The sequence below is a fragment of the Phragmites australis genome, chromosome 6 (genome assembly GCF_958298935.1).
Source record: "Phragmites australis chromosome 6, lpPhrAust1.1, whole genome shotgun sequence".
Classification (NCBI taxonomy): Eukaryota; Viridiplantae; Streptophyta; class Magnoliopsida; order Poales; family Poaceae; genus Phragmites; species Phragmites australis.
In genome coordinates, this window is record NC_084926.1 from 44,150,949 (window position 1) to 44,177,820 (window position 26,872).

Below are 26,872 nucleotides of genomic sequence, written 5' to 3' on the forward strand. Positions count from 1 at the left end.
TCAATCCCCCGCGCGTAGGTCATATGTGTAAGACCCTAACCCGAAATGTCTTGTGCCACCTGTACCAACCCCCCAGATTAAGTAGTTGATACGTACAGTATAACTGTTGTAGTATGACAGTCAAACTTCGTACATATGTATTAGGTTCAGAGAATAAAAAGTTATAAAACATACTATATATTACAAACCTGGCCGAACGGCCAACAAAAAACACAACGGCAAGTAAAGAACCAAAGCCACAAGCAGCTAGGGTACGAACGCGACTTCTAAGACTATTTTTCATCCTCGCCTTTCTCAATACTCCGTCTATCATTCATATAGATAATAAAAAGTAATCCTAGAGTGATATATACTTTGGATGATAACCTTTATGGCTTGATAAGTGTTTAATAGGATTACCTACTACAAGCAGTATGTAAAAGCGCAATACATAGCACATGCAATATAAGTCCAATTTTAGTTAATCATGTAGATTAGTTGAAACATAGGTTCAATATGATCAAGGACATAGGACTTGCCTTCTCTAAGGTTTTCTTCAAAGTCTCGGCTGTAGTCAGGATCTTCCTCGGTCTTGATGCTTCCTGCGCAGCACGCGCAGAATTCTGGCGGTTCTGCAATTACGACTATGATCAATAACGAGCTATACCAAAGAAGAATCTAACTAATACTGAATGAAAAACCAAATCAGAACAGAGAAGTTATGACTCCCGAAAGATTTAATCTAAATTAAATCAGGAAAATATGAAATTGTACTATTTATGAGTAAGGCCCATAGGTGGGACCCACTGAACAATAGTCTGGGTCCATATGAACAATGACTTAGTGGGACCCACATGAATAGTCCCCAGTTGGGTTGAGATGGGCTTAGATTGGGTCGGGTCTGGGCTTGGGCTGCACAATACTGGGATGTACAATGCAGGCCCACTCGTGTTTGGAATGGTGGCTAACGGGCTACGGAGCTGGGTTGGCCTGCCTGGCCAGCGGCGTGTGGGCCGAGCCACGGCCTGTGCCCAGTCCACGCGAGCGCGCGAGCGTGCTGGCGCGATGCGAGCAGCGGAGGGGAGGGGTGAAATCGGCCGACGTTTTTATGACGGGAAGTCCACGTCAGGAGTCTACACGAGACGGGGAATTAAGCTGGGGGCTCATCGATGGCGGCTAGGAGCTGGAGCGACGCCAGATGATAGCCGGAGAGGGTCAAGGTGACGGCAAAGAATCGGACAATACCTCCCCTCAACTACACGTGGTCAACCTGCGCAAAAAAGGGGCCTAGAGCTCCCTGGGCTATTTGACACGAAGGTCGAAGCACACACACGGGCATAAGCACACCGTCGGTGAGCAATCGCACAGTGGAGGAGTAGAACATGGAGCTGCACATGGCTACGCAGAGAGAGAATCACAAGGGCGACAATATGCTACCTAGGAGGGTTGGGCGAGGGGACGGGAGGCTCACCGAGATCAGAAACGGCGATGTGTGAGCGACGATCGGGGACACATCGACGCGTCGATGGTGGAATGGATTGGCTCCCGATGCGAGAGGGCTCCCATCAGGCTCCTAGTCGATGGAGAGCAGCAAGGGGTTGACGACGTCCTCCTGATGCTCCTCAGTAGGTAGCTCAAGGGGGGAGGGGCAGAACTACGGCAGCGAGGTCACAACGACAGGAATGGTGGCGGAGGCGGCGCTGTGGTGGTGGTGAAATGGGTAAACAGAGAGAGAGAGAGAGAGAGAGAGAGAGAGAGAGAGAGAGAGAGAGAGAGAGAGAGACTAAGGCGCTCTATTTATAGAACTGGAAGGGAGTAGCGAGGCAATGCAGTTGCTACGTTACGCGGTCGTTGGCGGCAACACAGCGGTGAGGTGGCGGGGCAGTGCCCACAGCGACGGATGCGCGACACACGTAGGCGCAGCTCACACGAGAGCGAGCGCTGGCAGGTAGGCTGGCGCGCATGAGAGCGGGCCGGGAACGTGGAAGCTGGGCCACGCAGGGTTGTGGTGGCCTGCACGCGCGGGGGAAGGGGAAAGGAGGCTGGGCTGGTTGTCGTGGGCCGCGCGAGTGAGAGAGAGAAGGGAAATTCGGCCTAGTGAGAAAGAAAAGAAAAGGAAATGAGGTAGGGTTTCAGAATGAATTCAGAAGAGGGTTTTTAATTTGGATTCGAGTGAGATTTGAATTCTATTTGGAGCTGAGCTGAATGAAAACTAAGAATAGATTTGAAATTGAGAGATATTCAATTTTAAATCTCCACACAAATTTTTTAAATTTGAAACGAAATTCGTAATTAACTAATATGCTAAACTCATGATATTACAATATGGGCCAGAAACGAAAGTTCACTTCCGGTGTATACTGATTCGCAAGCAGCCCAGATAGCTATATAGGCTTGCTTGCGTGGCGAGTACTCAGGATGATATGGCGACAAAAATAACTGAGATTTCTTCTTCATGACGTTGATAAGTGGGTTCCACCAGGTTAGAAATGAGGAGTGCAACGAAATAGTAGTTTTGCGAGAAGAGTGCCTAAGTTATTGGTGGGTCTGTGATACAGGATAAGATTATGATAATCTTATGATAATTAGGAAAAAAAATGGTGGATATGTAAATTTTACTCTTATAATATATACTTACTCTGCGTTGCTATAGGAGATATGCTGGAGTACGTAAGCACATTATGATTTAAACGGAAATGCATCCTTGTAAATTTTGGCATATGCTAATGATATGCATGTTTTTTTAGGCGCGCGCTCATAATATAAACCATTTTCTTTGAAAGATGCATGAAGGTTAAACTTGCGCCTTTTTGTACAGCGACGGATCCAGGGAGGTATGGGGGCTTGAGCCTCTTATCCTTTAGGGCGGAGCCTCAAGTTCTCATAAATATTTTGACGTAAAAGAGAAAGGAGAAAAGATGGATGAGAAAAAAAAGATGAGAAAGATGGAAAGCCCGTTTGTTATAGTATGTATAAGGGAGCCAAATATATTGTACATGGTTGCAGTGATGAACAAGCCAAAACGTAATGTATATTATATGGAATATTATATTATCGTCAATTCCACGAAGCAATAATGTTCAACCAGACACTTACCATCACTCATTTATTTATTGAATCCGACCATAACCGTAGGCGATTGGTATACATTCATACTAATCCAGTAGCATAATTCAGCCATAACTATAAGCGGTTGGTACGCACACACATTCTGGTGCAGTAGTATAGATAGAGATGGTCCAACCATAACTATTGGCTGTTGGTACGCACATACATGGTGTAGTAGCGTAGAGGACAGAGCCCATTGGCCATTTCTCATGCAGTGAGCGAGAAATGGAAGGTTCGCGTACGTGGATGAGCACGCAGCCTCGACGAGAAATGAAGCTCGAGCCCGCACAAGGCCACGGCAACCTCGACGCAAAAGAAAGTCGGGCGTCCTTTGAAGCACTTGGACAGAGGACAGAGTCATCTCGAGGTGAGGCTAAGGCCATCTCCAACAGAGTCTACAAATCTGTAAATTTCAGTGCTACAGTACTTGTAGTACTGGAAATTCATCTCCAACAGATCCTGTATCCAGTGATACAGTAGTGCTACAGTGTTGGTGATAGATGATGTTGTAATAGTGATAGGGGATGCTGTAATAGTATTTTGAGGATGGAAATTTGAGATAGCTGTTGGAGATGGTCTAAGGATCTGTTTATTTCAACTTTGGAATGTGACTTTCAGCTTTTACGATCTAAAGCTGAAATAAACAGACAGTTTTTGGTTATAGCTTTTTAAAATCTGCTGGTTGGATTGTGAAAATCTGAAAAGCTGTTTTTCTCAGCTTTTGATAGATTGTGAAAGTCCATTTTACTAAACTATCTATTAGATTTTTTTGAATCTATAATCTAAAAGTTTTTCACAATTCAACTTTTTACAATCCAGCTTTTCACAATCCAGCTTCTATAAACTGTTTTTCAGAATCTCTAGCTGAAACAAACAGGCCTTAACGCTCTAAGGAGAGACCGGCCGACAGGGGCTTGAACCTTGGCTTAAAAAACCTTAAAAAAGGCTGAGTCAAAAAGACTCTTTAAAAAAAAAAAAAACCATCTCGAGGCAGTTAATGTATAGGACGCTGATGTATTTGGGGATTCCGCGGCCCATCCGACCAAGCATGGAACCTCCTCCTGCCGCCGTAGGAGGTGATCCAGCTCCAGCCAATCCCCCCTTGGATGAACGGAGCAAGCGCGCCGCCCGGACATGGGTATATGATATGTTTGATCGAAGAGATATCTAGATGAAAGATGATTATTTAGTTTTGTGAGGTGTTTTATTGAAGGAAAAATTGGACGGTATGAACATCTCGAGGGAATATTATTCTCAAATGCTGGCTAAGAACATCTGAAAAAAATTGTTGGACGGAATTATCTATGTTCTAAGTAAGTTTTATCTATGTTGATTTAGCATATTCTAGTTGGTTAGAGTAAATATACCTCAAAAACTATTTATCTGATTTACTATTCGGTTATACTATTATATTCATTACAGTTCAATAAAAAACAGATCTCAAATGATTATATTTTGATAATTTTTTGGTTAATCTTACCTAAATTCAATCCGTCCAATCAAATAAGATATTAAATCACTCTATCCATACTACCAAACAAAAAATTAAATTACCTCATCCAACAAACCATAAATAAATATATCACATCTAATCTTACTCTCTAACCAAATACACCGCTCTGCGCTAACAAGCACGAGGAGCAGCACAAGAGCTGCTGCAGTCAGTGCGAGCTTGCCAGATGATGCCATTGCTTCTTGGTTCTTGTCTTGCTTCTTGCTTCGATATGACGAACCACGTACTGTACCTGTACTGCTAGGATCTGATCTGATCCGAGGAAATAAGACAAATCAGCAGTGTAGGCAAAGAGGACGTAGGCTAGGCAGCGGAGTCTGTTACAAACAGTGCAGCATTAGTTACAACTTCGAAATATTGCAGCCATTGCACCCAACTTTTGATACCACTTAAAAGTTAAAATCATCAGGCAGGTACAACTTTCCGATGCCTCATTCAAAAAAGATTCTGCATATGAAATTGCAGTAGCGGGTTTATTGACCTATAGTAGAACATCAAATGATAAGAGTCCCCGCGTATTTAGATAAACAAAACCGGTATTGTACAACGCATGCGGGGGCATCTACATAAATTTTACAGTGTTGGTGTCATCACAAAAACAAGCATTATGCTGGATCAATTTAGTTATCTGTCAACCAGGCCACTGTGGCGTCGCTAACTAGCTGCTGACGTACCAGAAGCTAGCTAGACAATTGATGAGTGAAGGCCGAGATCAGGAAAGTTTCATGCTCTTCAACATGCTTGTGATAAGTGGCACCTTGGACGGTGCGCGTTGCTTGTAATCCTTCAACAGTGCCTCTGCAGCCAAGCTCTGCAGCTCTGAGCCCTCTTCCTCCTTATTCCTTCCTTTGGTCAGCTGATTGATTGCCGCACTACACTGTTGATGTTTAACATAAGCGTAAGAAACAATATTCGGATAACAGAAAGAAGCAATTAACATTGTTCAAGTTTTCTAACACCGGTACAGTCTTACCAAACATACACCGAAGAGGGCTCTTGTATTCTTGCCTCCAGTTAACTGGATCGTTGATGCGTAATACTTCTTAGCTGTTTGAAGATTTTCCAAGCCACCCATTGTGTACAGGACCTTTAAAACAAAAGTATACTCAGTAGGATTACATAAAAAAAGGTTCAGCAGAAGTACATAGAGGTCCAGCACAAAATTGATTAAGCTTCCCTGTTGAATCAAGAATCAAGATATGCTTATGGCTTGTTAAGTAAAATTTTAATGTGTACAACTGAGCAATGTGGGACAATGGGAGCCATTTTACATTCCAAGACAGAAAGACAACACAAAACAATACTGAAACAGTAATGATGGTGGCATACAAGCATGTCACATATTTAGCAAGAAAACATCAGAAAATTGGCAGTTAGTGGAACCATATTGATTCACACTACCAGTTAAGACTCATCACCTGTGCCCCACAGCTGTTACAAATATGTGATGCATTGTATTCATTACAAATTAGAATCCAATTTTCAAAAAAGCAACATTGTCACTGTGATACATAACCACAGGAAACTAAACAGATCTATTATATTGGATCCCTTTTTTTTTTTCTCAATAGATCACTATGTATTAAGTTTTTAATTCCCTTGAATAACCATTTTCCCCATGAACTTCAGCAATAGCTTGGCTTGCTTAATGTGATTTTGGATGTCTCGTATCATCTTATGATGTTAAGATCTTGAGTAAATTTCACAAAACTACACTACGATTGTAAAAACTATCGCAAAACTACACTTTTACAAAGCTATTTCACACATCTACACTTTTCTTGTCCTTGTGTATCACATAATCACACTTTTAATAATAAATTTTATGAAACTACACTTTCATTGTCATTTTGTATCACAAAACTACACACTTTAAGAATCTAAATCTTAATGTATCTATAGTTTTGTGAAATTCACTCTAAGATTTTTGCTTCATTGTGATAAAGGAACCACCATTGGAAATCCTTGACAAAATAATGAGAAATTTCATAAATTGCTAAATATCTTTTTCATTAATTCTTTTTGCGGAGGGGCTGTGTTTGGGTTGCTTAGATTACCTCAGCATAGGCTATATGATAAAGTGGAATAGTTGGTTGGGCCAATATTAGCTCCTCATAACAAAAGGCAGCTTGCTTGTACCTGATAAGAAAAGGAAACAATTTAGTATCGTGGCATCCCTATCTATCAGATTATATAGAATGAATCAAGATTGAATGTCTCACATTTGTAAGGAAACATATGCTTCAGCAAGTTCTCTCCAGGCATCATGATCTGCCATAAATCTAATATAAGAAAAGAGTTAATGTGTCACACCAAAAGGAAATTAGAGAACCAAATCTAGTTCCTCAAACAAAGTGGACCGAGATACTTACAATTCCAGATACTTATTGAGATAATCGACCGCTAATGACATGTCACCTTGTGCTTTTGCAATAGCTATTTTTCTCTTGTGGACAATCTGCCAAACACACAGAAGAAACATTCAATATACTAAAAAATAGCACCAGATAAGGTTTAGAAAACTGTGATCCTTAGCATTTGGCTGGTTCTACTGCGGGGGAGATCGCATTACACTTGCACATCAAGTTTTTTACATAAACAACAAGAATTGTCATCAGAATCACGATATACCATACCTGATCAAACGGATTGTTTTCCAGGATTAGCGCATAGGCTCTTTCAGCTTCAACCCATTCACCCTTCGCTTCAAACAGAAGGGCTTCTAGCCGGGCTGTATTTTAGGACATTATAAGTTCAGCATATACAGAAAGTTGACCAAAGGACCAGCATCGTACAACTCAGCAGATATCAAGTCTTCTGTACTTCAAATAGAAAATCAGGAAATTTGATCTTAGATGTGTACAGAAATTTTGGTATGCACTACGATTAGGTTTTCAATCCTTAGCAACCTATCACATCACCTTCGATCTCCAACTATCCAACTGCCCTCTTACTAATCGAGCTCTTAATTACAACATCAACACTTTGTCTTGATACATTAATCTAGAGTGCATGTACACTTGTTTAACTTCAAACAAACCAACATTCAAACCTATAAGCTTAATTTGTCACATTCAGTTGTACTTTTCAGGCTGTGTTTAAGGGATGAAACAGCCACCATGGTGAATATGGATAACACACAATTCTAAATCTAACCCAAATCATTATACTGTACACAAATATGGCAGAGGCTAGATGATATATTTTAAAGTTTCATGTCAGAGTTAGTTAAATACTTGAAATATATTAAATTCCTCCTGAAGGAAAAAAAAAAAACTTGTCCATGACATGTAAACTTAAGGCATGCACATTTAATTACAGGATCTGAAACATAATTTGTTAAGAACCGTGCTATGATGCTATTATCACTAAAGCTGAATTCGTTATGTCTATAATCCAATTGAACTTACCAACCCGCGTGCTGCCTGGGAATTGATTTGAAAGGACTCCAATACAGTCCTGCAAATCCATCCAAATATAGATACATTAAGAAATTATCCTGCAGCTGCATCAGAGAACAGGAACTTGAACTAGAGAGCATCACAAATGGCTGTCACAGGTAACAGAAAAAGCTCACCTTTGCCACATCGAGACGCTGACAATCCATGGCTGCCACGGCCACCTGCTCGTACAGCGTCCACTCTGCGCCGAAAGAAAGCAAGCAAACACGGGTTTAGCACCAAGACCTAGAGTAAAGAGAGCAGTCGGAAGCTGCAAAGTTTCCAGTCATAATTTCGCAGTTCTGCTTGCAAAATCACAGTGACTGCAAAAGATCCATCAGAGCCATACTGAAATCTAAGTATCTAGCGGATGGAACTAAGCACAGAGCCGCCCATCCAAATCCAACGCACCGCACCGCACAGCAGACGCAGATAGATAGATCGATCTGGACGGTGAGAGAGATCCATCCGGGAGGAGGCCACGGGATCTACGAATCTACCAAGCGGAGCAGTGAAGATCAGGGGAGGGCAGAGCGCGTTACGTTCTGAGGCGAGGCGGGAGCGCGCGGAGGCGTCGTTGAGGAGGGCGAGTCCGATGCGGAGGACGTGGGCGGGGCGGCGAGCGCGGAGCCTGCGGGCGAGGCAGAGGTACTCCCAGGCGCCGCCGCCGCCGTGTTCCGCCTGCTCCTCCAGGCGCAGCAGCCGCGCCTCCTCCTCCGCCGCCGTCGCAGCCGCAATCGCCGCTGTCGCAGCCGCCATGGGGATTGACTCGGCCGGCCGGGGAGGGGGAGCTGTAGTGGTAACTCAGCTGGGCTCTTTTTTGGGTTGGTTTCTGCCGTTTCGATGCGGCCTGCACCTCTGACCTCACGCTCTTGCCAGATTTCGACGGGCATTTGTTTTTTTACTTTGTTTATTCGGTAGAGTATTAAATTTGTCATCTAATTGATAATTTATAGATTTAGAGATCTATTTGTCAGTTTTAATAAAAAAATTGCCACTCCAGTGAAACGATAAAAAGTTAAATATATATTCTTTTAGAAAACACAATAATTTTATTCTAAATTTACACTTTTCAAATTATACTTTCGGAAGAAAATAGAGAAGCACAACCAGAGGAAGAGATAAGTGAATAAGTCTCCTATCCGACTCTTCTGTGTTCATCACTGTTTTCACAGTTTTAATCAGCATTGATCTTATCATGCTTTCTTATTCTCTTCAATCAACAGTGATGACAAGCGTTAATATTTGGATTTATTAGTATTTCTGGTTTTGGTCTGTACAGCCTAAATGCTTCGATGTACAGTCTACATGTTTTGATGTTATGAATTTAATAATACATTAGTAGTTTAGATAGATTGAGACTGACTTATAAGTATTTACGCTCTAATATATCATCTCTGAGTTAACCTTTTATACGAAGTTTAAACGAAAATATAAAATAAATATTATGCATATACGAATTCATCCCACCAGTGAGTTGCTATAAACAAATTTTAGACGTCGGGTGTTACGCGTTCCATATATATCATTCTCTTCGGTCAGTGGTGTGCATGTTTCGATGGTGCCGGAGTCCAATCCACATGTACATATTTAAAAGGGCAACGACTAGAGCAATATAAGAGGTGGGTTAATACAACATGTCAATTTGCATTTCACAATGTCTAAAAAGCTTGCGTAGCATTATTAGGATGCTTTAGCAAGGAAACACCATTTCCCGTTTTACTGTGTATTCGTTTTCTAGCGAGGGTAGCGTCTTTCTTTTCAAGTGTCTCATGAAAAGTTAATGTAACAAATGTTATTCATATTTCATAAGTCCTTTTCAATGTTCTTTTTTTTGTTGCCTTCAAATTCATTCCCTGTTTCCAATGTGCACGTTTGTACTAAAACGAGCTGTACTTCTCTACAAAGTCCTTTTCATTTTCCTCGCAGAAACAACGGCAGCGAAAAATTGAATCTTTCTTCACATGGAACTCTCCGCCTGCACGCTCCCCTCCCCACCCCACCCTTCCCACCTTCCCATGGCGGCGCCGGCGACCGCGGCCACCAACCTCCGCCCCTCATTCCTCCTCCTCTCTTCCCCTCCTCGATATCACCCTCCTCTCCGCCTCCGCCTCCTCCTGCCCTCCCCGCAGCCCCTCCGCCTCCGCCGCCGCTTCCCGCTCCTCGCGGCCGCCGGCGGCAGGGGCGGGGAGGAAGCCGCCAGGAAGGCCGACAAGTCCCGGCAGCTGCAGAAGCGGGTGCTGGTGGGCGTCGCCATCGGGGTGGGCGCGGGCGGCGTCGTGGTCGCCGGCGGCTGGGTGTTCGCCGCTGCCGTGGCCGCCGCCGTCCTCGCCGCCGCCCGCGAGTACTTCGAGCTTGTCCGTGGCACTGCTGGCGGCGGTGGGACCCCGCCGCCGCGCTACTTGTCCCGCGTCTGCTCCGCCATCTGCGCTCTCATGCCCATCCTTACGCTGTAAGGAGGCCTCGCGTTTATTCTTGCGTGGGTTATTTTTTGTGCTCTCTCTCTCATAACTAAAGTTTGCTTCAATTGGATTGTAATTGAGGCGAAATTCAGTTAGGTTTTGGATAATAAGCTTCCATCATTTTAGCGCAAGTGTGAGCTAACTGTAAGCAAACTCACAGTGATATAGTTTCGACTACTTGTAGCTATAGAGCGTATCTAGGTTCCAGGAAGGAGAGCTGTGCATAAAATTGCTCCCTCAAGTTTCTTGAGAATTTCATGAACTGGGGGTGGAGTTGAGAGTGGAAGTTGTTCTGACCCATACAAGATGAAAAAGATTGAAGCTAGTTCATCAACATTGAAGAAATATAAGCTTTTCAAACGTTGCAGCCTGCAAAATTTGAGTATATACTTATGTGATTATTGGGCTTCAGATTGTGGATACTGGGATCATATGACGATCTGATCGAAAATTAGGCCTAAGTGGGACTCTGTACTGTCTTATCACTGACAATATTTTTCCTTAATGCAGTAGTGTTGGAAGAACTTCAAGTAACAGTGCCTATTCTAAAATGGCCATGGTATCGGTGACGTTAGGTGACTTCAGAGCTTACATATTGCTGCTCGATTGCTTGACCTTCCTAACAACGTCAATAGTGTGAAAGTTAAGCATAGTTCTCATCAACTAAAAATGTGACCGTGTGTCTGTTCACTGGTTAGTTTTAAACAAAGATAAGGCAGGGGGCTGTAAATATAGCCTAGCTATACTTGCTAAAGATTCACAATCTGAGAGGGAATTGCGTCACATACTCATATTATGCACATTCAGTTGTCATTTCGTGTTAATATGACTACAGCTTCGACTTCTGATGTTTCACCTGTCTATTTGTTAGGTACTATGGACGCATGGATGTTACTGTGACGTTTTCTGCATTTGTTATTGCAATATCTTTGCTTTTGCAAAGAGGAAACCCTCATTTTGCCCAGCTAACTAGTTCGGTTTTTGGATTATTTTACTGCGGCTATCTTCCTTCTTTCTGGGTTAAGCTTCGTTCTGGACTAGCTGCCCCTGCCTTAAATACAAGTAAGTTTATCAGTTGAATTGCCCTTGTCCTTTCTGGTGATGCGTCTTTTTGCTCATCGATTATTGTGCTATTTAGTTTGCTACTGTTAATAGAAACATCATGTACATTAAATTATTGGCTTGTGTTCTTCTAATTCGTCTTTTGTTGTCCTAATTGGTTACAAAGGTATTTTATTGGTAAAGTTCTTGTGGTTCTAGTGTTTCTCTTTTGTTTGGTAGTTGTATAGGATTCCTCTGCTTATACACAGTGTGTTTTGCCAGGAATAGCGTACAGTTGGCCAGTACTTCTGGGTGGACAAGCTCACTGGACAGTTGGACTTGTAGCAACCTTGATATCTATTAGTAGCATCATCGCTGCTGACACATCTGCTTTCCTTTGCGGAAGGGTACGCTCTATAATTACTATCCTTTTCTTTCTCTTTGACTTGTGTGGATCTTGTTGAGTTGTATCTTCTAGCCTACCTCAACTTGTTTGGGACTAAAGATTTTGTTGTTGTTGTTCTTTGTTGTATCTTGCCATGACACCATGCGTTTACTTTTACAATGCACCAGTGTAATATTGGCTTAAGAAACCGATATAGTTGTTTGGGTTCTTGTAGCTCATTGTTTTGAGTGAGTTAGTAAGTATTTGTTATCAGTGTACGTTATGAGAATTTTCCAACTGAGGCCTGTTGGTCATGATGCTGAGAAGCCATCTGGTTCATGGTGTATGGTGAACCATTGAAGCACGCTGAGTTGCAGCTAATGTAGGAACATAGCTTCACCACTGAAATATGTGTTGGATCACTGATCAGCTGCTACAATGCATTTTTGCCCTGCTGATTGAAATATTATAAATATGTAGATTCACATGTTTCTATTATATGTTGGTTTTGGTGTTAATTTGTTGCATGAAGCATTCTTGCCAGGGGGTATTCAACGGGGGTTTAAGTCAACCTGTTCAAAATTGCTTCAGTCTGAGCATCAGCGGCAGCCAATGGAATTCAGAGCTTTGATGGGCTGACAGTTTGGCTTAACCCATAAATGAACACCCCTAGTTACTGCTACCTGCATTTTTTTTTGTGGTCAGTTAATATGTTTACAGTTTAGTACTTGAAGGAGTAAACCATGATCAAGTTATTTATTTTCTGTTTCAGGCATTTGGTCGTACCCCTTTGACTAACATAAGCCCTAAGAAGACCTTGGAGGGTGCTTTGGCTGGTTTAGCTGGCTGTGTACTGACCACTGTGCTGTTGTCGACTGTCTTACGCTGGCCAAGATCGCTGTTGAGGTGTGACTTATGGAGTTTCTAGTATTATTGTGTTAGCAAGGAAACATTATTTTCTTCTAGTGAACTGCTGTGTAGCACATCAAGAGCAAAACCACAGTGATAGTTCTTTATGGAAGTAAACTAAATGGGGTGCTTATTAGACTTTGAACCCAATTACCCTCAAATTTTAGATGCATGTGACAACATTTATCTGTTTGCTCGATTTAGTTTCAACATATAGATTGCACGTACTGCATTCTCGTTTCTGTGAATGGCAAATATTTGTGCGACATTTTGTTTCAGTGCCTAATTATTTCATTGATATTAGTGCTACAGCTTATGGAATCCTGATCTTTCTGGGTTCATTATTCGGGGATCTTGTTGAATCTCTGATTAAGCGCGATGCTGGTGTGAAGGACTCTGGATCGCTCATTCCTGGTCATGGTAAGCATTTTTAATCTCCCCCGCTCCCTCCTGTTCATTACATGTACTGCTTTCAAATGATCCTGTGCTGAGAAAATATATATCATAAAAGTGGGAAATGCATTGCCGTTTTATATTCATTACTTCATTAACATTTCATACCTCATGCATGAACATAACACGAGGTACAATGCAGGTGGAATTCTTGATCGAGTTGACAGCTACGTTTTCACAGGGGCACTTTGTTACTCATTTGTCAGAGTAGCTCTACCCTTGTATGGGGTCTGATTATGGCCATCTGTTGTCTATGTGCCTTTCTTCCACCAACAGCAATGTGGTAGCCAAATTTAACATCATGATGAGTGTTGCTGAGATGCTCTAGACCGATTTCCATCACTGGACAATGTGGTCCTCCTGCCCAAGGGAGAGGTGAGATAGAACCAGAGAATGCGGCTGCTAACTCAGACAGTTTCTTTGTTGGGATTGAGCTGTTTGAAGCGAGATAGAACCAGTTTGGTGCAAACTCGTCACTTTGGGTGTACATAGTTCATTTTTATAGAGTAAAAAGGAAAATGCTAATTATTCATTCCAAAAGTTGTTAGTGCATTAAGCGTCTTATGTGGATGGCTCTGATGGGCCAAACTATACTTGTTGATTACCCATTATTTTCATGATTCAAGGCATCTGATTGTCATATAAAAAAGGCATTTGATTGTCAACTAAATTCTCCATTCATATTAGTTGTACATCTGCGAATGGCTACAGAGAGCTGAGCATAATCGCTTTAATCTTCATGGATTATGGCATATCAATGTTGCATATAATGAATTTGAAATATGCAGAGTTAGAACATGAAAATCTCACGAAAATTAATTTACAATTAAAGCTAGGCATGCGAATGGCACTTTTCTCACAGAAAGCATCAGCACGATGTTATCATATATTTACTCAACCAGCGCAGTCATGCACAGACGGGCTACTTTGGGAAGCAAAATTGCCCTACATATGCGTGATGTGAAATCTTCTGATACAAGGTAGTATATGTCAACGGCAATCACTGAAAACTAAAGAAACTGATCTCTCTCATTCCCTCTTCTCAGCGTAACAAATGCCGCGCCATCTGATACCATCTGTGCCAAGAGGAGAAACCTTCATGGTGGGAGGTTTTTCTTGGTGATATCCCATCATTTTGAAAGCCAGTAAATAATCAAAAAGATGGTGCAGGCCGCGATCACTGCTGAAAGAATTATAGTGTCCCTTGATTTCTTCCGCTTAATTGCACCTGCAAGCAAGAATAGGCAGAATTATATGGGTGTATTAACACACAGGCTGCAGAGACTCTGTCCAAGGGAAGGTGATAGGCATTGCAATGAGTAACACAACTGCGTCATGCCATCCCAAAAACCAGTCTAGCATCGTGCAAACGAGGGATCAACATATTACCAAGAAGGCCTCTGATTATTGGGAACTTCTCACCCAACTGCTTGACTTTTCCCTGGACATCTCCAAACAAGGCCCTCTGATTGGAAAGAGCCACTCTTGTGCTTTGAGCTTGGCCAATTACCTCATCAATCTGGAATGGGGTAAAAACTGTAACTTCATACCTTAGCTAATGTTTTGAGGTGTAAATGTTCCTGATAATATATTCTTTTTTACTGTTGATTTCAGAATTCATGAAACGGCTGAAAGGTGTGGCAGTGGTTAGTGAAGTTTCACATTACACTAGTATAACTCAAGGATGTATCGGTTTGCACGAGATCACAGACTGTAACATGGACATCAGCTAAAGATGAACATTGGATGTCTTAAGCATAAATTCTTCCAGGGCAATGCTAAGCAATTTATAAGCCTAGACTCAAAGCAGGTGAGCATAAACAAAATGTAAACCAGCGCAGCGCTGTCTAAATCAAGGAATACCTGGTTGATGCTGCCATGAATGGAAGCCCGCTCCCTGAGCAAATGCACCCTCGGCGACATGCCTCCAGTGGCCTGACAAGAATTCCACATTCCGGTGATCAGATTGGCACAATACTGTCAATACATACAACAGCAATAGCATAGTAGAAGTGAACCTTGGACTCGGTGATGTCGTCGCGCACGGAGATGAGGAGATCGGCGTGCTCCCTCATCGAGCTCAGGTTCCCCCTCGTCCTTCTGAATTCCTGTCTCCACCAATCAACAACCAATTGAATTGATTAAACCGCAGTTCAATGAAACAAGCGCGAGAGCGGTGGCGAGAGAACTGGAGGAGACCTGCGTGAACTCGTGGAGGATGTCGCGGTGGCGCGCGAGCTTCTGGGAGACGGAGGTTGTGGGGGCGGTGGAGGCGGCGCAGCGGCTCATGGCGTCGTTGACGTCCTGCAGCTTGCCGAGCAGCGACTGGATCTCGAACTCCATGGACTTCCAGGAGGAGCGGTCAGCGGTGGGGGATGCGGCGCCCGAGGTGGTGGAGGAGGAGCGCGCGGCGAGGCGCGCGTAGGAGGAGAGCTTGACGTCAAGGTCGCCCTCCAGCTTGCGCGCCTCCCGCCGCAGCTCCTCCCACCCGGACTCCTGCAGCTCCAGCGCTGCTGCCGCCGCCGCGTCCGACGACGACATCATCTCCGCCGCCACCGCCGACGACGACTGAGATCCGATCCGATCCGGCGAGGGGTCTGGCCCGTGATCTGAAGAAGAAATGGTGGGAGTGGGAGTAGTTTCGGATTTGGGCCGATCCGGCGAGGAGTCTGGCCCGTGATCTGAAGAAGAAATGGTGGGAGTGGGAGTAGTTTCGGATTTGGGTGCGACCGCGTCGCGTCGCCGGGAGGAGGAGGAGGAAGTTGAGGGCGAGGTCCGTCCGTTCGATCGGGGATTGGACGGTCGAGATGGAACCTTGGAAATGATGGTTACACCCCTACTTAATATCAGTATTTCATACCGGTTCTTTTATCCTGTGCATGTTACCCCGTGGCGAAACTAGAATTTGGTCACACCTAAGGCTAAACTTCAACAATCTAGAACTAATGTCAAAATATCATCTTAGGTTAAGTTTTTCCTATCTAGGCTATACCTTAGGCAAATTTTTTATATCTTGGCTTATATACTCAGGTCTCCTTTGGAACATAGGAATGGTACAGAATTTTCGCAGGAGTCAGTCCAATTTCATAGAAAAAAACATAGGATTTGAGAAAAAATCTCGCAATCTAAAAAATACCTAAATCTCAAACAAAACACAATTCCCATCGTGCAATGTGAAGAAGCATACAAGTTGTAGATCTTACAATCATGTCAACCTGCCATAAGGGTGCCTTACTCAATGGTGATAGTTGATACGCTTTTTATCGACAAAAATACGGTGGTGTTGTAATATGCTCATTTGTTGTTCTTCGACAGCTTAACCACCAACAACTATATAATAAGGGCATGTGTTGTTTGGGCTGATGTTTTTCAATTCCGGCTTTTAAAAGCTACTTCTAGAAAAGCTGAAAAAGCTATATTTTAGATTGTCTTTCAAGTGAATAAATGATAATATATATAATACCCCTCAATAAGCCATCAAAAGCTCTTACAAACTAGCTTCTGACTTCTAATAGAAATACAACTTTTGCTTTCTCATAAGCTAATTTCAAAAACTGATTGTTTGTTTCAGCCTTTTGCTTTTGAGAAGCAAAAGCAAGAAGCTAGCTGAAACAAACAACCCTAAGTTAGCATTATCATGCTACTCATTGTCAGGGTTTGGGATTTCGTCAAAAACCAGTTGATATTCGCGAAAACCGGTCAAGTCGGTCCGCACCGAATTCTGAATTCGATCGATTTTCAAATTTGAATTCAAAAAATTCAAAATAAATAAAAAATCTAAAAATACTAGAGACAATTCTAAGATCTTCTGTGAATTTTTGTTTCAAAAATAATATCCTTTGCATCATATTTCATGGAAAGTAAGTTTGGAAAAAAGAGAAAACATGCTTTAAAAGCGTGCAACTCATTTAGTAGGGTTCATGTTAATGAAAATATGAACATGCAAATACATATTTTTTATGTGTAGGACGTATCTTAAGAGGATCTATAAAATTAGTTTCACTTCGTCTAGAGTTTTATTAATTTTTTCATGATTTTTATAAAGTTCACAAGCATAAAGTGAATATGTTAAGAAACAACATTGTAATTAACATTTTCATGTCGACCATTATTTTTTCTACATAAAGCATAGTATAAGTAAACTAATAAAAGTGGGTTTTACTAATTTTGGAGGTGTGATGAGTTAGTTATGAATTAATCTATTTGCAATATATTTACACAATCCTGCATGTTACAATAACTATTTCATGATCTCATGTATTTTTAAAAGACATAGGATCATGTAAGAAGACTAAAAAAATTAGTTTCATGATTTTTGGATTAGCAAAGAATTAACTATGCATTTAACTAGGTTTAGTAAATACATTTTCTTACAGAAAATATTCAACTTTTTAGGATTATAAATACTTTTATCATGTAGATCATGTTACAAGGAAGTTAACAAAATTTGTTTCACTTAATTTGAAGCTCAGATGAATTAGTTATCGATTTTACAAGTTTAAACTATTTTTATTATTTTTCTTAAATTTTACTAAAATTTGATAAAACTGAACGGTTTTCGATGAAATTCGAGCGGTTTTTGAAGAAAATTGAGTATTTTTTACCACAAACAAAATACGAAAAATACGATCAAATACCAATGAAATCGAGTGATTAATCGGTGAAATTGTCCTGTTACTAAATGCACAATTCGGTCGGTTTTTGCCATGGCCAAATAAGTTTGGCCAAGTGAATTCGGCTGAATTCTCACCAAAATTCGATTGAATTTTCTGAATATCGGGAACTCGGTGCCTCCGCATTTCGTGTTTGAACCTAGCTAGTACATCGATAATCTCGTGAAAATTTATTAAGTCATTTTTTTTATGCAATGATAGCACCGAGGGACTGAAATTCTCGTAGTCACATAAAGTGACTGCACATGCGAGGGGCTAAATTGGAAATTGCCCCAGGTCATCGACTCCGTCTTCCCTTCCCTGACTTCACGAGCATGGGGCTTGGGCCTCCGAAGTCCGAGCCGCAACCCCCCCCCCCCCCTCCTCCCTCGGGACCCTCCACTCCAAGATAGGATTTTTTCCCACCATCTCGTCAAGAGCAAGCAGCGTGCGAGGCAGGGAGGGGGAAGAGAAGTGCGTCCACCATGGCGTTGACCAAGGTGCAGAGGATTATGACCCAGCCCATCAACCTTATCTTCCGCTTCCTCCAGAGTGTGAGCACCCTGCTCCTTCGATTCCTTCCTTTCCTCTCTCGTGCTCCTGCTGTCGGGGCCCTGCATTGATCTCTTGTTCTCCTTTTGCCCTGTGTTTCTTGGAGCAGAAAGCGCGCATCCAGATCTGGCTCTTCGAGCAGAAGGACCTGAGGATTGAAGGCAGGATCATCGTAATTCCCTTAACTGCCCAAACAAAAAGTAGGGAAAATATCTCCTTTTTTCGCTCAAGTTTAATTCTTTGCTACTGTATATGCTGTGTAAGCATTGCCTGGTGCTGGTACTGTTGGTGGCTGGCTATGTAATTTTGTGGCACTAGAGAGAAGTTCGCACACGGTACAGGAGCCTGGGCAGGCTTTGGTTCTAGACATAGCCTCGTTTGAATAGTCTATTTTCTGGTTTTCTCTTAAAAAAACTAGAAGCTATCTAAGGGGCTGGCTTTTGGTCTCGATTTATGGTAGTTTTTGACTGGCTGAGAAAACAGCTATAACTGAATGAAGTAAAGCTAAAAAAACAGGCTGAGAGGAGCTTTTCTGTTTTTTGGTGTGCTTAGAAGTTAAAAATTTATTGTAAAAGGCAACAACCAAAATTCAACAGGCACACCCGCCTCTGAAACACGAATACTCCAGTTTAGTGCTGTATCCGCACCAGACACTGTATCCGATATGAATACGCTGCGGATATGCGGTCGATACGTATTCGTGGAGTATCCACACAAAAATAAATACTTATTAACCTGATACGTGGGCTGGTATGTATTGGCCCAGTTACATGATACAGCCCAGCCCACTCAGGCCGATATCCACGCGCACGCTTTCTGCCCTACCTGCCTGCACACGCAGTCACACACAGGCGCAACGAGCCGTAGGCGTGCAACAGCGGCGCCGCCTCCACGCCTGCAGCAACGACCGACGGGTGGCGACTCATCGACGATAGCGAAGCTCTAGGGAGGTTGTGTGACAACGAAGCTCCAGGGAGGCCAGACGACGGCAGACGGTGGGAAGCACCGAAGCCGAGGAGGCGCTTGATGCTAGCCCACTGTAGTTGACGGTGGACCGGCAAGGACCACCACCAGCACGGGACCGGTGACCGACTTCCATTTTTCGCCCGGCGGTGAGTTCTCCTTCTTCCCCTCCCCTTTCCCTGCTTTTCCCATGCCGATTGGCTTAGCAGTAGCGATGTCTAATCCAACTAACCAGCTTCCGACGGTGAGAACTGAGAAGATGGCGATCGAGGGTTCAAGTAGTGGTGCTAGTGCTGGTGGTTCTGCGTCGTCGATAGACATTAGGGCTCCACTGTGGGATCATATCGACATTTTAGGGAGACCTAGAGCAGGGGAGAGGGATACTAGATGGAAGTGCAAGTATTGTCCATATGAAGGATTCAATAGCTACACTCGAGTTGAAGCAGAAGAAGGGAAAGGGAGTCGATGTTTGTCTGAAGGGGTCAGTAGATTTGCTCAGCTAAATGAGGAGATGTTTAAAGGTACAAAGAACTAGTAGAAAGGTAAAGACAGAGAATTGTGTCTTTGCCTACTACGGGTTCTTCATGTGGTGGCAGCACGAAGAACAAGAGGGGACCTGCAAGTGCATTGAAGAAAGCTTGGGCAATGGAGGATCGCATGCACTTGGATGCTCTAATTGCTAGATCATTTTATTCTAGATGTATGCATTGCAGTGCATTGATCATTATCAATCTACATTTTTAACTTTTCTTTGCTTGTGCTAATTCTATTTTTTAATCGCTTTACAGGGATATCTTTCAATTTTACAAGAAATCCATATTTTCAACGAGCAATTTCCTTTGCTTGTAGCCACAACTTGGTGGGTTATAAAATTCCTACGTATGACAAGCTTAGAACTACGTTTCTAAAGCAAGAAATGGGTCACATTGAGATGCTATTGGAGAGTTCAAAGAGCACATGGTGGGAGAAGGGAGTGACAATTTGCGCCAATGGATGGTCAAATCCGTAGAGGCGACCACTTACTAACTTTGTTGCCGTTTCTGAGAAGGCACCTATGTTCTTGATGGCTGATAATTGCGAAGGACAAGTGAAGACAAAAGAATACACTACTGAGAAGTTGAAGTCTACTATTGAAGAAGTGGGTCATCAAAATGTGGTTAAAATCATCACAGACAATGCTGCAAATTGCAAAGGTGCGGGTCTCCTTATAGAAGCTGAATATGAGAATATATTCTGGACACCATATGTTGTGCATACTCTCAATCTTCATTTGAAAAGTATTTGTGAGCCTAAACTCCCAAAGAATGAAGAAGAGGAATTTGTTTGAAAACAACTTGAATTTATACATGTTATTAGAAGTGATGCTCAAGTCATCAAGAATTTTATAATGAACCATGGTACGCGACTTTCAATGTTCAATGAGTTTAGCATTTGAAGCTACTAGTATCAGTTGTGTGTATGTTGAAACGGATGATGGAGGTCAAAATGCCTCTTAAGCAAATGGTAATTAGTGAGGCATGGGACATCTACAAAGATGATGCTCAAGCATCAGCTCTTGTCCATGACAAGGTACTGAGTGAGGTGTGGTGGACGAATGTGGAGTATATTTTCTTAAGATTACCACTCTTATCTATGATATGATACGTGTGACGGACACTGACACACCATGTCTTCACTTGATTTATGAGATGTGGGATTCTATGATTGCGAAAGTGAGGAAAGAGATATATAAATGGGAAAGGAAGCAACCTGATGAGGAGTCGAACTTGTACTTGGTTATTCATAAAATATTGGTTGATAGATGAACAAGGTAATAATCTTCACTTTACTTGATGTCTTGCTTATTTTTATAGCTCGATTGCTAATTCACTTGCCTATAAACGCCTATGTTTATATTTGTAGATACTATAGCAAACAGTGGTTGGATGGAGGTGTTGGCCCTACACCTCCACACAAGGACAAAGAGGTATAAAAAATGAGGATGACATGCTTCAAGAAGTACTTTCGCATACTAACAGAATTGTCTCAAGTGAAAGAAGAATACGCAAGGTTCTCTTGTTGTTCCGAAGAATTCAAGATCCTGACTCTCTCTATGATAGATGGTTTGTTTCTTCTATGATTTGGTGGACAAATCATGGATAATCTGTTCCTTTATTGATGAATTTGGCCATCAAATTGGTTAGCCAACCAGCCTCATCTTCATGCTGTGAGAGAAATTAGAGTACATATAGCTTCATCCACAGTGTCAAAAGAAATGTCCTAACTCCAGAGCGTGCTGAAGATTTGGTTTATGTGCACTCAAATCTGAGACATCTCAAGAAGGACTAATGATTACAAGAAAGGGGAATCAAGGATATGGGACGTGGGAGGAGATTCTTCTAAGTGGTTTAAGGATTCTTGAAGTGGCTACCTTCCCTTGATGAGCCTGAATTGCGAGCCGTATCTTTTGGAGATGTGGAGGTTCATATTTAGGAGAATAAAGCTGAAGCAAATCCTGAAGAAGCCTAGTTGGATAAACTTGCAAGCTGCAGCTACTGCCTGCTGCACTATCCTAGCTATTATGTCCTTTAGAAGTTCCTAAATTTGAGACTGTTGTGTTATGTAATAGAACTTAAGTAAAGCCTGCTATCTGCAATGTTGAACTTCTATGTTTTATTGTGTGAACTACTTAACTTTCCAATTTGAGACTCACGAGATGTGTTTCTTTTATGTTATTATGTGTTATTCAGTCAATAAGAGAAGAAGGGAAGGGCTGCCTATAGATCGGCTGGAAGTAACTCCTCAAAGGTGATGTAATCTGTTTGTCTTTACTGCCTCAAATTTTAATATTTTACACTATGCATTTGTTGTAAGTTTGTAGCCCTATTGTAAATTCTTATTAGATGGAGTCTTGGTTGTTGGTTCGCTTCAGTACTTCACTTATTGGAATGGCCCGAATGGCAACAAAATGGTTTAATCACAAGGTACCTTATTGTTCCTGGCCTCCTACTAGCTGCTATAATTCCATGTGTCTCATTACTTATTTTTAATAAAATATTATTGAAACGTATCCGTGTATCGGGATTTTTGGGAAAATGGTGTATTTGTGTATCGGTATCTGAAAGGACAAAGATGTCGCCTAGAGGGGGGTGAATAGGCGTTTTACAAAAATTCGTCCCCATTTACCATTGGCCTAAACTTGCAGCGGAATATAAATTAACGGATTTTTCACAAGTGAAAAACCTAAATATGCTAGGCTCAACTAGTGCACAATCACCCTAAATAAGTGTGGAAATTACAATCCTAAGGTGACAAAAATTACTCTAATCTAGAGAGAGATATGCAATAAAACTTAAATTGAAAAAGGTTGAAAACACTGTTTATATGCCTGAAATTACTGTTTACCGACCGGAGTCTCCGGGTTGTACAAGTCCGGAATCTCCGGTAAAGTCCGGATTCTGTACAGAACTAAGCCCGAAACTGAATATAAAGGATGGGTAGAGAGTTCTAACTCAAATCAAGTGATATCGTGTGTTCCCGGAGATGATTTCAAGTAGATTCACGGAGAACCTACACTTAAATACACACAAACAAGTAGATCGAGCAATATGCACAAAGATTTGAGCAAGAACTCAAAAGTAAAAAAACAAGAGAGTAGACACAAGATTTGTTTCTTGAAGTTCGGATTCACCACCGTGAATCCTACGTCTCCGTTGAGGAAGCTCCAACGAGCCAGGTCTCTTTCAACCGCTTTCCTCGATCCACTCTTGATTTCTTCCCTTGCGGAGGCAAAATCGAGCCCTTCACAAACTTTCACGCGGCTCACCACAAGCACGGGAGCTCACCAGCGACACCTAGCCGGCTAGGAGGCTTCACCTAACAAACGCTTCGAGAACTTTTTGTCAAGAACTCAAGTGCTCAAGATTGGATTTTAGCTCACATGCACTCAATCTTCCAATCTCACAACTCAACTCTCTTTTCTTCTCAAATCACACACTAGATTGGAGTCGGATGGAGTTCTTTTGGCTCTAGAGGATGTTCTTTTCGTGGCCTTGCAGCAGCCCCAAAGGATGGGGTGAGTGGGGTATAAATAGTCCACTTCAAAAAACTAGTCGTTAGGCTCTTTTCTGGATTTTACTGGAGTATCCGGCCTACACCGGAGTCTCCGACCACTTCAGGTACCGGAGAATCCGGTCTTCACCGGAGTCTCCGAGTACAGCACAGCTGACCTCCAAAAAACGGCGATAACTTTTGATCTCGGAGTCCGATTTCGACGATTTTGGACTCTATGGAAAGCTTATTTAGAGGGCTACACATCTCAATTGAATTCACGACCTAAAATACATAGGATCAAACTAGAAACACTCCAAAACCCATTTTGGACAGTTCCACACTTTCCGTTCCAGACTCTTAACAACAAACTCTCACTTTGGGTTTGGTTGGGAACTCTTAAGCACTGAGACGTGACAATTAGCTCACGTTGCATCCTTCTTAATAGTGCGGCATACCTAAACTCAATTTCAAAGATAAAACACATTTGAACCAATTTGAGCCTTTTGTATACTTTCAAGTACCGCTTCTTACTTTCAAACCTTTGAGGGTTGCCAACTTTCATAAAATCTTCACTCTATCTATTCTTGATTCCTCATGTGGTTGATGCGAATCACTCATAGCTTCTCATGGCCTTGCACGGTCCATTGGCGCAAAGCTTTACTCGCTCTTCACCATCGCCTTGGTCCTTCGACGCCAAACCATTTGCTTGCTCTTCACCACCGGATGGTCCATCGCAGCCGAGTCTTGCTTGTCCTTCACCGTCTTGCCATAGAAAACCATTTTGTATTCGACATCTTTAGAGAATTCACTTTTTCATATATGGAGTCCACTTTTGTTCTTCACTCTTGGCATATGCGATTTCAATTCAACTTATGCCTTCTTATAGATCCTAACCCCAACTCACTCTTAAGCACAAAGCACATGGGTTAGTCCATAAAACTCTATTGACAAGTCATACCTTTAGTTACTTGATCTCCACAAGTAACTTAGCATTCAAGCTTATTGCCAGTCTTATTGAGCTTCTTCTTCTTCTTATGAGCATCACTAAAATCTCAATGATTTTTGATGCAATTCTTTGAACTCATGGCGGCCGACGGCGACTGAAGGACGGCGACGCTGCCTCAGATTTCACTGGAGCATCACCGGAGACACGCGATATCGCGCTACAGGCTTCCTACGGCTACGGGAAAAAGCGCAATCGCATGCAAAGAGGATAGGCGTTCTCACCGAGGGCTTATCGTCGGCCGGAGAGGTCTTGGCGGCGGTCGGTGACGGAGAAAAGCGACGGCGAAGGTCGGAGCTCGATGGGATCACGTCTACGACGACGGAGGGGCGAATCCAACGACCGGGGAAGTTTCCTGGGGAGCATGCAGTGCTGGCGAGGGGGTTAATTGACTGCGGGAAGCTTCAGATAATGCTGTCAACGGCGAGGTGGTGGTGGGTCTTATCGGCGTTCGGCGAACCAGCAACTCCAGCGGCGGTGAGGCGTTGGCGAGCGCTGAAATGGACTCCACGAGTTTCGGCGAAGCTGGCGACGGCCTCAGACGCGGAGGGGGGAACTCGGGTGCAGCGGTTTACGCTCTGCGAGCTCGGCGGCGGCAGCAATGGCGTTCGGTGTTTCGGCGCGATGGAGAGATGGGGGTGGTGGCGCGCTGCAGGGGCGGCTTTATAGGCGAGGGGGTGCGCATGCAATTGCGGGGACGTGGGTGCGTGGGGCGGGGGCGGCCGGCGAATTCGGATGGCGTGCACACGGCTATTGCGGGTGCGGGCGCGAGGGCGCGACGCTTCGCTGAGAAGAAAGCGCTGACGGGTGGGGTCGGCTGTCAGCGAGGGAGCGAGGGGGAAGACGGGCTGGGCTGGGCTGCGCTGCGCTAGGCCAGGAGTGAGGTTTGGGCTGGTGTCAAATCCCTAAATGTTTCCCCTTCCTCTCTCATTCTCTCTCTTCTTCCTCTCTTCTCCATCTCCCCCATCCCCTCCCCGTGACCCATTTGCCACCACCGCCTGCCGCGCCACGTCTGCCGTCCTGTTGCCGCGCGCTGCGCCGCTGACCTCGCGCCCCGCGCCCCGAGCCACCTTGCCCCGCGCGCCCGCCCGGTCGCCAGCCTATATAAAGGGTGAACAGTGCTCCTCTCCCCACTCCCCCACCTCACACCCACTCTCCCGTGTTTTCAAAAAGAAGGGTTTTGTCTTTGTGTCCTAAGCCTCCTGGACTGTGTGTCCGCTGGCAAAAGACTTATAAGAACTGACGGGATGAAAGCATCTCCCCCAGGGCCGTCAACCCTCATAAGCTCAACTTACGTGTTCTCTTCGGAAGTATTTTTATTAAAGTTAGTCTTTGCAAAATGAACCTTGCATCAACAAAATCAGCTTTCCGCAAAACCTAAAAGACTCTACAATCTTATCCCTGATCTACCCTTAAGCATCTAATTTTCCCCCTTGAGGTAGGACTTGCTGAGTACCTTATGTACTCACACTTGCTAATTGTGGATCCAGATGATCCAGAGGCCGACTTCGTCGAATGAGAAGATGAGGTTTAGAGAAGCCGGTTTCGTCTGCACTCAAGCTGCCTGTAGGGCATGGGTCGCTTTTATGTGTTTCCGCTGTACTTTGAGGGTTTGTTAATTATTCCTTCGGGCCTCTGTTGTAATGAACTCTGTGTTGTACTCTATTATCGTATTTAATCGATGTATGTCTGTGATGTCTATTTCTATTAAAGTTCGTGCGTACTTAATACTGATCCAGGGACTGATATAAACTACACGAGGTGACCCAAAGGAGGGGTCCGACAGCTGGGCTGCACAAATTAGCTGGGCTGCACAAATTTTAAACAGGCGTCATAATCTCTGGGTACGGAAATGTAACTCTGTTATAATTCTTGCCCTCATGCTGTGGTGAAAACTGTAAAATTTACATCCTGAATTCTTTCAAGGCAGGATTCTCTTAAAAGGAGACAACATTACACTAATTTTGAACACGCAAGTGAAAAGTAAACAGAGTTCTCCCAGTTTCTTTTGTTAATTGCCACCTTTTGGCATATATTTATCTATCTGTTATCGTTTGCTTTTCAGGGGAAAGTAACAACGATTCACAGCGCATCCGGTTGCAAGGACTACTAGTTAACTTGAGCACTTCTGATGTTCGAATTTGAGGCTGTAGTAGATTTATCTTTCTCCTTGTGTTCATCTAAATCTGACTGTAATATACCTTGGCGGCGGCCAAGAATGATATATTTTGAGAAGTAAAGTGCTGTCCAATACATGGATTAATCTTTGTATCAGGTTTGGGTGGCTTGGTGATTATGCAAAGTATCAGTGTTCTTTGGCTTCCAGCCTTGATGCTTCGACTGAAACATAAACATGTTGCTCAAATTAGCTCTCTTTCAT

The 26,872-nt window shown here is 43.1% G+C and overlaps 4 protein-coding genes across 12 annotated transcripts; 2 read left to right on the plus strand and 2 right to left on the minus strand.

Annotated features, from left to right (window-relative positions):
* Window positions 1-5,012: 5,012 nt before the first annotated feature.
* LOC133922754 (uncharacterized) lies at window positions 5,013-8,888 on the minus strand. The gene is made up of 9 exons (XM_062368222.1): window positions 8,583-8,888; window positions 8,178-8,242; window positions 8,011-8,059; window positions 7,237-7,331; window positions 6,973-7,058; window positions 6,823-6,882; window positions 6,658-6,739; window positions 5,574-5,687; window positions 5,013-5,477 (listed from the first exon to the last, which is right to left on the minus strand). Exons 1-9 carry the CDS (start codon window positions 8,797-8,799, stop codon window positions 5,313-5,315), a joined length of 933 nt encoding a protein of 310 aa, XP_062224206.1. The 5' UTR covers window positions 8,800-8,888; the 3' UTR covers window positions 5,013-5,312.
* Window positions 8,889-9,976: 1,088 nt separating this feature from the next.
* On the plus strand, window positions 9,977-13,842 carry LOC133922755 (phosphatidate cytidylyltransferase 4, chloroplastic-like). 2 transcript variants are annotated; one of them, XR_009910533.1, is made up of 6 exons: window positions 9,977-10,492; window positions 11,374-11,564; window positions 11,826-11,950; window positions 12,701-12,834; window positions 13,150-13,257; window positions 13,433-13,842. XR_009910533.1 is itself a non-coding variant. In XM_062368223.1 (6 exons), exons 1-6 carry the CDS (start codon window positions 10,005-10,007, stop codon window positions 13,522-13,524), a joined length of 1,146 nt encoding a protein of 381 aa, XP_062224207.1. In that variant the 5' UTR covers window positions 9,977-10,004; the 3' UTR covers window positions 13,525-13,842. The 2 variants fall into 2 exon arrangements, 1 of the variants encoding a protein (XP_062224207.1); XM_062368223.1 differs by having other exon boundaries at window positions 13,142-13,257.
* A 299-nt stretch (window positions 13,843-14,141) lies between these two features.
* LOC133922756 (Golgi SNAP receptor complex member 1-2-like) lies at window positions 14,142-15,977 on the minus strand. Its single transcript, XM_062368225.1, has 5 exons — window positions 15,490-15,977; window positions 15,309-15,398; window positions 15,154-15,225; window positions 14,680-14,809; window positions 14,142-14,518 (listed from the first exon to the last, which is right to left on the minus strand). The coding sequence occupies exons 1-5, from the start codon at window positions 15,832-15,834 to the stop codon at window positions 14,421-14,423; spliced, it is 735 nt and encodes a 244-aa protein (XP_062224209.1). The 5' UTR covers window positions 15,835-15,977; the 3' UTR covers window positions 14,142-14,420.
* Window positions 15,978-18,263: 2,286 nt separating this feature from the next.
* Window positions 18,264-26,803, plus strand: LOC133922758 (uncharacterized). Of its 8 annotated transcripts, none has more exons than XM_062368230.1 (7): window positions 18,264-18,496; window positions 18,604-18,694; window positions 22,187-22,244; window positions 22,340-22,420; window positions 26,232-26,336; window positions 26,419-26,475; window positions 26,558-26,803. In XM_062368230.1, the coding sequence occupies exons 1-5, from the start codon at window positions 18,428-18,430 to the stop codon at window positions 26,236-26,238; spliced, it is 306 nt and encodes a 101-aa protein (XP_062224214.1). In that variant the 5' UTR covers window positions 18,264-18,427; the 3' UTR covers window positions 26,239-26,336; window positions 26,419-26,475; window positions 26,558-26,803. The 8 variants fall into 8 exon arrangements, with proteins under 8 accessions (XP_062224214.1, XP_062224213.1, XP_062224215.1 ...); XM_062368229.1 differs by having other exon boundaries at window positions 26,423-26,475; XM_062368231.1 differs by lacking the exon at window positions 26,419-26,475.
* The last annotated feature ends 69 nt before the right edge of the window (window positions 26,804-26,872 follow it).